General features: G+C 45.3%; 1 protein-coding gene across 3 annotated transcripts in view; it reads left to right on the top strand.

Annotated features, from left to right (window-relative positions):
* Window positions 1-521: 521 nt before the first annotated feature.
* Window positions 522-12,556, top strand: part of Rgs7 (regulator of G protein signaling 7) — a 395,324-nt gene continuing 383,289 nt past the window's right edge. For all 3 annotated transcript variants that reach the window (XM_055608524.1, XM_055608515.1, XM_055608514.1), the window contains exons 1-2: window positions 522-681; window positions 1,711-1,834. In XM_055608524.1, coding sequence (XP_055464499.1) covers window positions 1,757-1,834 — 78 coding nt within the window. In that variant the 5' untranslated portion in view covers window positions 522-681; window positions 1,711-1,756. The remainder of the gene's footprint in view (window positions 682-1,710; window positions 1,835-12,556) is intronic.

Genomic DNA, 12,556 nt, shown 5'->3' with positions numbered 1-12,556 from the left:
CAATCATTTGCTTCCCTACTCCTGCCAGCAGGGTCGCCAGGCGCATGCTGCAGACCCGCTAGCGGCAGGGGGCCTTATCTATCAGTCCATCCATTTACACCCCCCACGCCCACCATCCACCCACCCCATCCACTCACCCTCCACCAAGCCCTCCCTCCTGCTTAGCTCAGTTTGGCTCTCCCGGCCTGTGGCGGCGCGGGCGGGGGCTCGGAAGCGTGGGCTGGCCAGCGTTGGGGACAGGGCCTGTGCTCCCGAGGGCCTGGAGGGTCGGGAGGCCAGGGACACCCAGGGGTGTGGCGGCGGCAGAGCCGAGCCTGTCCGAGGCGGCACCTTCGGGCGTCCCTGTTCCACGTGACTGTCGCCTCCTCCCTCCTCCCAGTCGCGCGCACGGGGCCGGGCGTCTCGACTCCCGCGCGCGCTCGACTGGTCCCAGTGCCCGGGAGGAGAAGCGGAGGAGGGAGCGGGCGAGCGAGCGAGCGAGCGAGCGAGGCGGCCCGGGGGAGCGGGCGCGAGCGGCGGCTGCCGGGGCCGCCTGTGCACCGCGGCGAGGGTGGCGTTGGCCTGAGCAGCGCGAGTGTGATGAGGCTGCCCTGCCTCGCAGCTCCGCTCGCAGCCAGCTGACAGCGCCTGCCCTCAGCACGCCCGGAGGGGAGCCGCGGGGCCGTGACCTTGGCCGAGGAGGTAAACGGAGGGTGCGGGAGGGGAGGAGGCGGCGCTACCCGGGGTCCCCGAGACACCCCGGCCCGCACCCAGTACTCGCCCTGCTCCGGCGGGAGCCACGGTCTCCCGAAGCAGCGCGCCCGGGCTGGGGCGCTGCGCACGCCGCGGTCCACGGTGCTGAAACTGCTGCCCGGTGCGGCCGGTGCGTCGGTGCGGGGCAAGGCTGCCTGCCATTTGCTGCCGCCAGAGCAAGGGCCGAACAGGATGAGCGAACAGGGACTCAGATTTCTCTGCTCTCCCGGCTGATTGTTCCAGGCTTGTGCAGTTAGCTCGCTCTCCGAGGTGAGCCAGGTGATTGCCCAAGGCTTGATTTCCCACCGGCCTCGGGTTGCCTGGACTGGATTTGGATGCTTTTGGATGCTTTCTTCCAAAGATTAGTCAGGTTTAGGTCCAGAGTTAGCGAGTCGAGTGAGGTGGGCGCAGCGGAGGAGCCATGGGCTGTCAGTGAAGGCAGGTGGAAGTGGAGCAGCTGTGTGGGAGACCCGAGGGATGGAGAGGAAACGTGCAGAAGAACACTTGTGGGGAAGGGGCCTCGACGCGCCTGTCGGGAGAAGCTAGCAGGCTGCTGGGAGAAAGTGGGCTGCTGTGGGTGTTGGCTTTCTGCCCTTTGGGGAGAACCGCATCAAGTGGAGCAGCAAGTACCCAGGGAGAGCTGTGGGTACCAGAGAAGTGCGAACCACAGGGTTTTTAAGTGAGTACTTAACGCTCTCAAAAAGAGAGTATTCACAAAATGAAGTCCACAGAACCCTCAGCAGGGTGACTATTTCTAACTTGAAGGTTGTTCCTGGGGCCACTACAGCAGTAAACTCCTTCTGTTTTTCTTCTTTTTTGAAAGTCCATGCCCTGTGTCCCCCAGTCAGCCCAGGGATGAAAGAATTCTTCCTGTGGACTGGGTACTGTATTCTGAACATGAAGACGAGTGTGTGTGGGGGTCTGTTCCCTTGAGGACTCCCACCAGGACCTCACTGGAGCCTCTCTGATCCTTTGCAGGGCAGACTGACAATCCTTGTATCTGAGCTACGGAGTTCTGGGTGAAATGGCCCAGGGGAATAACTATGGACAGGCCAGTAACGGGGTGGCAGACGAATCACCGAACATGCTGGTGTACAGAAAGGTAATAATTTTTCACTTGCCTGGGAAAGGGGAAACGTTCTCTCTCTCTCTCTCTCTCTCTCTCTCTCTCTCTCTCTTTCTTCCGTCCTTCCTTTTTTTCCTGGATCAGCTGTATGAACTCCCACATCATCAATGATTATGTACTATATTAGAGAATGATCCTGGCACTTTTTTTTTTTTTTTTTTTTTTTTTTCTGATCGTTACCTGAGTTACCTGTCCTTAGCAGTTTTGGCGTTTGGCTATTCAATGTAGTTTGTTTGTTTCACTGGATTGGATATCATCCCTTGCAATTTTCAGAGGCCTTTCTGAACACCCCTTCCAAATATTTAGGTTATAATAATTTCATAAGCGTAGCACAGTTTGGAAATAAAACGAGAGCACTTTGCAGGTCTGTGGCTAGAATGACTATATCCTCGGATGTGCATGCTGTCAGGAGTTTTCTCACAAGTGACTAGTCCTTCCTGTATTAACCTAAATTTTCACTTTGTGTTAGTTTCTGTGGTTTTATCCATTGCATCTATCATCAAGTGTCATAGGCCCATTTGATAAATCTGTGCAATCCTGATCCTCCTTCCACAAACATATCTGACAACTTTCTACCCTGCTTTCAGCAACAAACTTCTAGACACTGAGTTACAGACACATTTGGGTTTTGCATGTGTTTCAGAGAGGTCGCTTAGGTAACTTCAAGATACCTATCATCAACAAGCTCACTAAAATTAAGGGTGCCGTTTTCTTTATGTAACCTCTGCATTGATTTTATTTTTCCCTTTTGTAATTTTTACTGGGATTATTTTTCTTAAGCGTATTACCTGGGGTGTGTCTCGGGTCAGATTTCTTTAGTTGACACTGACAATGGCAACTAGAAATCATTCACTGAGGTCAAGAATGTTATTAAGGGTTTTGATCAGCAGGAGCCCACGGAATCCAGGCTGAGCATGGATCTGTGAGATGCGAGATGATTGTGAATACAGAGGAAAGGCCATGTGCTACCTTAACTCATGCGGAATCCCAACTTTTACTTGTGCAGCCCAGAGACATTAGAAGGTAGCCAGAAATGTGCTGGGGAGATACTGATATTGTTCTCAGAGCAGACTGCATGGTGCCTGGACACAACACCAACTGGCACTGTGGACAGAGCTATTCCGTGTACTTGTAAATGCAGCCAGATGTGTCTGAGACACCATAAAATGAAGGGAAAGAAACATAACTGACTAGTTGGCTGTTCCTAGCTATTTCTCCAAATAGATTAAGTAAGACTATTATGAATGTGAACCTAAGTCATTGCTATTACACTCTGACACTGACTGAAGTAACTGTGTGCTTGCATATTTTATACAGAGAGTTGGCTTAGGGAAAAATTACGCTGGTGGCATATAGGTACTTTAAAGTAAATTTTACTATATATATTTTTATTTGGTATGACTTTGAATGTTGTAACCTGTAAGATGTGAGAATTTAAAAATCTATTTTAGGAGTTTAGGCAGTATGGAAATCTATATTTTTGGAAGGGGAAGTTATGGTAGTAAATAGCATTTGTGAAGCTACACAACTACATTCTTTTCCTGTTTCACTTTTCCAATTATTCATAAACTGAAGGATGACTTAGATGTTACTATTATTATTTGATGTACTTGAGCCTCAGCTTGCTAAGTTTGAATTTACTTCATAAATTGTATAGTCTCAAATTGCTGTTAGTTTTAAATTTAAGCTTATAGACTTCATGGGGAGAATATAACATTTTTGTCCTTTGCGACATGGTCTTGCTATGTAGACCTGGCTAGACTTGAACTTGCAGCATTTCTCCTGACTCTTCCTGTCAATAACACTTCTTTCTTTCTTTCTTTTAAAAGACAACATTATTTCTGGTTGAGCTTTAGACTGCTTGTGATCCTCATTTTATCCTTCCTTGATTAGCTTTTTGTGCAGAGATTAATGACACATATCATTTAGTGTTCAGGGGAAAATCTGTCTGATAAAACATGACTGATAAAAAAATAATCAAGTCCTGTAAATTTTGCTCATTAAATCTAACAATAGATTTAATGCCTGCCTGTATTGTCTGAACATTTATTTTTGTGTATGTAAGGTTTTTCTGTGTGTGACAGAAATAATAATTCGTAAATAATGCCAGATAGGTCATAAGCACTTGAACTCATCATCCTTCACTAGTCATTGCGTAAGATGCTCTATGAGCCTGGCGTATGACTTCTCTGATTTTGTGGTGCCTTTGCAGCACATCTTCTGTGGGCTGCTTACACCTTGGCAACTTCTCCGTGGACACCAATTTTTCATATGAATAGCAAATTAATCGGAGAAGGGTGTGGGATCAATCTTTATTGGGACATTTCAACACCTCCCACTTCCCGAAGGAATAAGCTATATGTTACAATGCTAATTAATCAGGAATTCAACCCCAAAGTTTAGCAAAGACCTTTAGTCCTAACAGAGTGTTGCTCAATAAAGGCCAAGAGAGGAGAGAGAAATTGCTCTTTTATTGACTGATGCCAATTTTCCATTACTGCTTCACTGTTGAAGTGCAGCTCTTGAAAAGTGTGATCTGAAGCAGCCAGGTTGATGGTGTTTCTCCCTCTCCTGCTGCTCCCCCCACCATAGTGCTCTCTGCTCAGTCTCTCATGGTGTACAAGATGTATAGGTATCGTTTCCAGTTGGTCTTGATAGGCTATTGACAGCTCTGGGAAGCATGCTGGGGAGAGATGCAGAACTGTAAACCGTCACCAACGTGCTTATGTAGGAATGCTACCCTGTGAGAATATCTTCTGTTTGCGGTGTCTCCCCATCGTGATTACCCTAACACAGATTAAAGGAGTTCTGACAGATAATGAACAAGTACAGCCATCTTCATTTCAGTGGAAAAGCGTGTGTGTGTGTGTGTGTGTGTGTGTGTGTGTGTGTGTGTGTCTGATGGAGGCCAGAGGTCAATTAGGGGTGTCTTTCCTCAGGAGCCTTCTATTTTGTTTTTTTTAAGCTTTTTAAAAATTTTTTATTAATTACACTTTATTCATTTTGTATCCCCCCATAAGCCCCTCCCTCCTCCCCTCCCGATCCCACCCTCCCTCCTGTTTCTGCATGCATGCCCCTCCCCAAGTCCACTGATAGGGGAGGATGAGAACTGATAGACTAAGATCAGAAAGAAGAGGAGAACCTCCCCTGTTTTGGTTTTTGAGATAGCATCTCTCACAGACCTGAAACTTGACAATTAGGCCAGATTGGCTAGCCAGCGAGCCCCATCAGCCTCTACCTTACCAACATTGGGATTCTGAATATGTGTTAACATGTCTGGCTCATGGTGTGAATGCTGGGGACTGAACTCAGGCCCTTCTGCTTGAGTGACAAGTGCTTTACCCACTGAGCTATCCTTTCAATCCCCTCACAGTTTAACAGAAAACAGTCTTCAGTATGTTAAACTATGATCATCAGGCTGAGGAAATGTTACCATGCTGTAGGCTTCAGGGCATGACAATACTGCCCAGTGGTCAGGAATGGTACCTAAAAGTGAATCTGGGTTGTCTGCAAACAGTTTTTAGCTTTTTAGGAAGGGTCTCTAGAGTTTATTTGATGTTTGAGATCCACTTTAAAATTGTTTTTTTATAATTTTTATTTTTTTATATTAATCACGGGTTATTTACTTTGTGTCCCAGCCGTAGCCCCCTCCCTCATTCCCTCCCATTCCCACCCTCCCTCTCTCATCTCCTCCCTGCCCCTCTCTAAGTCCATTGGTAGGGGATGTCCTCCTCCCCTTCCATCTGACCCTAGTTTATCAGGTCTCATCAGGACTGGCTGCAATGTCCTCCTCTGTGGCCTAGCAAGGCTACTCCTCCTTCGGAGTGGGGGGTGGGGGAGGTCAAAGAGCCTGCCACTGAGTTCATGTCAGAGAAAGTCCCTGTTCTCCTTAATAGGGAACCCCCCTTGGATGCTTAGCTGCCATGGGCTATGTCTGAGCAGGGGTTCTAGGTTATCTCCATGCATGGTCCTTGGTTGGAGAGTCAGTTTCAGAAAAGACCCCTGTGCCTTAAAAATTGTTATGGATGTAATATTTGCCTTATCAATCTTTTGCTTTACAATGTTGTCTTTTTTAATAACTAGGAGATTAAATTAGAGTGATATGTTGCCTGATATATTTGAAGGTGTCTTTAGAAGTTGCAAAAATGTTGAAGGCGGACACGTTTATTTTTTGAACTTTCTATGCCTCCCTCAGATGGGTACTAACTAGACTGTGGTTATAAGTGAACAGTTTCCATGAGATTTGCTGGTTCCAACTCACCTTGGAGTCAGACCAGTTTCTTGAGACATTTGTAGAAATGGCATGTCAGAGTTGAGTTCTGTTCTAGGCTGGTGATTTGTAAACATGGTTCTCAGTTTTGTTCTTCTCTGGGAGAAACATCTACTATGACCAACAGCATCTGTAAAAGATGACAGAGCTAGACCCCAGAGTGCAGGGTGACACTGTTCAAATATGGTGTCTGGCCAGCACGCTGCTCACTAGTCAGCATCTATCACTCTTTCCCTGCAGCTGACATTCCTGCATTGGAAAAACAAAATTTCTAGGGCACCTTGGGGCCAGTATTTCAAATTGGCTGTAATGCTGGCGTCTCACTAGCAAGGATGCTTGAAATATCCAATAATTTCTGATATTATTGCAGCAACCGTTTATGTTCCAGCTGTTAGAAAAGAAAATGAAAGTGTTTTCGTCCTCCACTGTCTCATTGGAAGGAGCATGGTTTTGGAAACAGCAAGCCTAACAAGTTAGCTGTGCCTGTCTCCTTTGCCCTCTCTCATTCTTGACTTCCTTTGGCTCTCTCCCCCTCCTCTCGCTTCATCTTCTATATAATAAGTTGCCTTTTGCTTGTGTTTTTTAATTTTTCTATTCAAAACAGAACCTAATAAAGGTAAAAGTATAAAGCTCACTAACATGCTGCCTAGTTTATTTAAGAAAGATAAAACAGTGTCTTTAATAACCAGCAGTATCTGCTGGAGATGATAACAGGTCCCAACCTTTATTGACTACCCACTGTATACAGGTGCTCAATGTGCCACTATATTGTGGCTGTGTCACCAGATCAGCATTTAAGGGTAAAAATAGTTCAGTCATTACAAACATGATGGGACAGCTGACCTCTCTTACCTGAAGGCACAGTAACAACCAGCCTGCCCTTTGGAGAGCTGTCTTTGCTGGCTAGCTTCACCTCAGTGTCTTTGGAAGCTGTTTCTGATAGGAGAGCTGACATTCCTTTGTGAAAGGGAGGGTCTCTCTTTCTTCTGGGGTTACCAGAACCACAGTCAGAGCCAGTCTCTCAGCCTTGAGCTGCAGCCATGGTCTGCTGTAACTGTGAGTTTGTCTTTACAAAACTGACAGTTTCATCACCTTATGGGGTGCTGCTGTTTCCAACTCAGCTCCCATTGTAGACAGTAATCTCTTCTGGGTTTTATTCTGATGTCTCTTGATCTGTGTGGGTTTGGGACATGCCAGCAGAGGGGAGAACATTCGTGGGTGACCACAAGGCAAAGGCATGTTAGAAAAGGAAGAAGTGGTGCAAATACATACAAAGGTCCTGGGCCTTTAAGTCTCCAGGCTTTAAAAGTAAGAATGCAGATGGGAGGTAGGCAAGAATTTTTATCACATTTATGGAACATTCTGCAATGGAGCATCTTATCTAATTAGATGGCTGGAAAGTGTCTTTCTGGACCAGGAGATGTTGTCTACCATAAAGACAGCCAAACCCCTGTGTCCCTCTTCCGTGACACAGGTGCCATGAAATGGGACAGAATCCTCTTCAACATGTCTTCTGGAGGAGAGGGAAGCTTTTAATTATGATATTATAATGATGAATTCTGGCTAATAATTAACGAGTTCAAAGCAGGAAAGGCTGCTTGGTTGAGCTTGTTGCTTGCCCAGGCTGTTGGTGGGATTGACATGAGGCTCTGCTGCTTAAATTTTACCTCCTCCACTTTCCATCTCCAGTGTCTCTGAATCTAATTGATCAGAGGAAAATGCAACTCCACAAAGAGTAGCTGTCCAGGGATTTTATTGCCTTCTAATAGCTTTGTGGTTCCCCCAAGTGATAGGAAGCTGGGTATTTTTAGGTGGTGTGGGTGACTGAACATGATCACTGCAGAAAATACAGAAATATCTCAAATCTAGATAGTTTAGTGACCTAACAAATGTCAGTCTCCTTGAAAACAGACCTGCACCAAACAGGCAAGGGGATGTTCCTCACTTTGTTGCAGTTACAAGGCATTTGAATGTCAGGGCCACAAAGACTTCTATCCCACACAACATCAATCTAATTATAAAATAATTGTAAATGACAAAGTGGGTTCTCAGTTCCTGGGGGTGGGGGGAATGGAAGACCTGAATTCTTTATGCCATTTGCTCAAGGCAACATGAAAATTCTATTTGCTTTCATTTTAGTTCCTTTTGTATTGTGTTTAGTTCCATTAACAACAACAACAACAAAAATCTGAGAACACCAGAACTCTAACGGACAATCGTGGACTTGATGCCAACACCACAAAAACTTCTCATGTGATTTAGGCTAGAAAGCACCTTGTCCAAGAGGCCTGTTTAGGAGGGCCGATGGATAGCCTGTATTTCAGTGAGGGTTTCTACTGCTGTGGAGGGGCACCATGATGATAGAAAGTCTTTTAAAGGAAAACACTTAATTGGGGCTAGCTTACAGTTCAGAGGTTTAATCTATTACCATCATGGCAGGGAGCATAGTAGAGTCCAGGCAGACATGGACTATGGAAGGGTACCTGTTCACCACTGTAAAGAGAATAGATATTGTCTTTGCTTTGTCCAGCAGTTTGACTCTTGGGTCCCTGGCAGTAATCACATGGGGAGCTAGTTTTATATAGTCTACCAGTAGATTCATGCTTTTCTGATTCTCTGTGGAAAGTCTGAGCTGGTAGAGACCCAGAATGTGATGCTAAATGGCAGTGCTGTCAGAAGACCTTTCCATCATGACGAGAAGACTCCATAGGCACAGTGTCCAATCTTGGGGCCACTTGCCACACTGGGTAACTGAACACTTTGAAATGTGGTCAGCATTACTGAAGGCTGAACAAATGTTAAATCATGTTTGGTTTAAATTAATTCTTATTTAAGTGTTCATGTGGCTACTGATTATTAGATTAGACAGCATAGAGACACAGAATGAAGGGCCCTGGAAAACTTGTGTCACAAAGCAAGAGAAGGAATAAGGTAATGTGCTATATTTCATCTAACATGCACAAGAAAAATAAGCATCTTTAAAGGAAAACCACATTCCTGACAAGTCCGTCCTCATGGCTAGGGCCCATTTGGAAGCTCGCTTAGTTTCCCATTCTCAGTTACTTCTGGAAAGTTCTAAAGAACAATGTGTGTCCATATGACCTTGACTAGTCACACCAAGCTCTCAGTGCCATCTACTGTAGATCTGGGGAAAGTCTTTGTCTAGTACAGAGGTGTGTACTGGACTAGTACAGAGATTATGTGCTATATGTATGTTTGTCTGGAGTGTGGGGGGTGAGACCCAAGGCACCTGCAATAAGCCGGTGCTCTGCCACCGAATTACATCCCCAGACATTATTAAAAAATTAATTATTATTAATTATTATTAACTATTATTTACTTATACTTAGGCTTTCAGTTTTTTGCTAACTAATGATAACTTACCCATATGTCAAGTCACTTACATACATGATTTACTGTCCTAAAAATGGGAGATATTTTGATTATTAGTCTTTTAGGGGGCCCAGGTATAGCTGTGTAGATGGGCTACCCTAAAGGAATACACTTTCCATTCTATTCTATACACACATTCTTGTTCCTTCTAAGAAGAAGGTGGGTTCCTTCAACACCCACCCATGTAGAATGTGAGTACATGAAGGCACTTAGGAATTAGTGGCAATGCTGGGGAACTCTGTGAAGATGCAGGCACCCCCTTTTTTTCTGTGCTCTGTCCTGGCATCTTGAACAAAGACATACAGTAATTATCTCTGAATATCACATATATGCAAGTATGAACGAGAACACAAAATGTGAAGTCAGTCCTAAGCAAGTTTCTGAGCCCCTTTACTGAATTGTCTAGACAAGTTAGTGAAGCAGAAGACATTGGAGTCATATTCTTCATCACACATCCATTCAGCCTCCCCTCGCATGGACTATGTGTGTGATGAGATGTTTGTCTAATGCAATTATTTTCTGAGCCACCAGTGACTTTACATGTGTGAAACTTAGATCTCAGTTCACAGTAGGTCAATCCATGGCAAGAAAACAGAAGCACTCCGCCAGAAGAAAAGTTACTTATTTTTTGATCATCTGGTTTCTAAAGAAATATGTATCCATCTCTGTCTCCTGTCTGCAATCCTGGATGCCTAGCAGAGCACCCAGGTCTAGCAGCTCCTGTCTATAAGAGCTTATGTCCTAAGTGGTCTCAACCTTTCTACTGCTGTGACCCTTTAATAAGTTCCTCATGTTGCGATGACCCCAACCATAAAATTATTTTGTTGCTACTTTATAACTACAATTTTGCTACTGTTATGAATAATAATGTAAATATCTAATTTGCAGGATATCTGATATGTGACTCCCCCAAAGGAGTTGCAACCCACAGGTTGAAACTACTGGTTTAGAAAAATGAGCTGACATGGGCAGTGGGCAGGAGAGTTGACCCTGGCAGGATCATGAAGGCAAGAGATCTGGTCCCGCCCCTCACCTGCTGCAGCACACTAGAGCTGACAATGGTGGTAGGGCCATGGGTGAGCTGGCTCTGAGGATGTGAGCAGGGGAGAGCTGGTCCCCCAACTTGTCTGATGTGGAGCAGCATGAGCAAGGGAAGGATGCCCACCCCACCCTCACCCCTTGCCACTTATGGCAGGTAAGAGGGCTGGCCCTGGGGTAATGAGAGCAGGAGAGCTAGCTGTTCCTGCCCTCACCTACTGCAGCACTTGGAAGAGCTGGCCCCAGGGTCATGAGAGTGGGAGAATTGGCCATATCCCTCACTGGCTCCAACATGCAGAAAACAGGCGTGCACCTCAGCTGGGTAGCAGGACAGAGCTGGTCTTGGTTGTAAGGGTTGCTGGTAAGCCATCCTAAGGGTAAGAGAGTGGGATATCGGACAGGCTGACCAGCTTTAAGGCTCAGATCCAGGACCTTGAATTGGCCCACCCCAACATCTACCCCATGGATGAACTGCTGGAGTGTGTGAAGGGGCTTGTCCTATCGATCCAAACCTACAGGGTCTCATGACCCAGGGAAACAACATCCTACCCGAGAGGAGGCCCAATAAGGTTCTAGTATTGATAGAGTAGCAAAAGCCAGAGGGCTCGCCCCAGACCAATGAGTCATGGGTCTGTAAACGAACATTGCAAGCAAAGGAGTGGACTAAAGAGTACACAGTGGGATACACTATACAACTTCCACAACCTGATTGCTTTTCCTCTGTTGAAGGGGAGGTTGCAGGGTTGGAGGGCGGGTATGAGGGGAGGGAAAATGAATGGGATTGGGGGCATGATGTGAAGCCCGCAAAGAACCAATAAAAAAGCTTGAACAGAAAAAAAAAAAAGAAGAAAAGAAAAATGAACTGAGCTGAATTAAGGGAATGCTGAAAACCCCAGCACTTCAGGGAGATGCATGAAGGAGGCACAAGTGTAGGTCTTCTCCCTTAAAAAATTAAACGTTACTTTTCAAGGTTCCCCTGTCGGCCATACTAATCCTGATAGCTCAGGAGAGAGGAGCGTCTTTAAATTAGCAACATTTCAGAAGAGGCCAGTACTCTTGCACCTAGAGAATTAGTTTCAGTGTTTGCAGCCTGCTGGAGCTCAAATAGACTTGCTATGGATTCAATTGCTTTCCTCTTGGAGTGAGTTTACTCATCTGTAAAGTGGAGATAAGAATAATCGGTATTGTTAGGATTACACGGATGTACATGCTAAAAGCTGAGCATGGTGGCTCATGCCTGTAATCCCAGCACTCAGGGAGCTGAGGGAGGAACATGGCTGCAAGTGTGAGCTGTGCAGACTATTGAATAAGACTATAGAATAAGAACCTATCTATAAACAAACAAACACGTGTGCACATGCAAAGCTTGGACGAGCGGGAATCCTTCAGTATATGTAACTATTAAATTTATAATATGTAAAAATTGCCTGGAATTTTCTCATAAATGGAAGTGATGGCATTTAAAGAGCATTTTTTTTTAAAGAAAAGATTTCTCTTATAGATATTTTAGGATTTGCTACTTTCACAGTCTTAACATCCTCATAGCCTCTAGGGCAGTAGCTCTCAACCTTCCTAATACTGCAACCCTTTCCTAGTTCCTCGTGTTGTGGTGACCCCCAAACATAAACTCATTTTTTGGTTGCTACATCATAACTGTAACTTTGCTACAGTTATGAATCGTAATGTGAATCTATGAGATGCAGGATATCTGATATGTGACCCCTGTGAAAGGCTTATTTGACCCCCTAGGGGTTGTGACCCACAGAGTAAGAACTGGTGCCCTAGATGGGGTGGGAATATGCCTGGTTTGCACTGGCATTAAAATTCGCTTTTCTTTCTTTTCTTCCTTCCTTCCTTCCTTCCTTCCTTCCTTCCTTCCTTCCTTCCTTCCTCCCTCCCTCCCTCCCCCTCCTTCCCTCTTTCCCTCCTTTCCTTTTCTTTCTTTCTCTCTTTCTTTCTTTCTTTCTTTCTTTCTTTCTTTCTTTCTTTCTTTCTTT

The sequence above is a fragment of the Psammomys obesus genome, unplaced genomic scaffold (assembly GCF_907164565.1).
Source record: "Psammomys obesus unplaced genomic scaffold, mPsaObe1.curated_primary_1811, whole genome shotgun sequence".
In the NCBI taxonomy this organism is placed as follows: Eukaryota; Metazoa; Chordata; class Mammalia; order Rodentia; family Muridae; genus Psammomys; species Psammomys obesus.
This window is presented reverse-complemented; position numbering and strand designations above follow the sequence as displayed.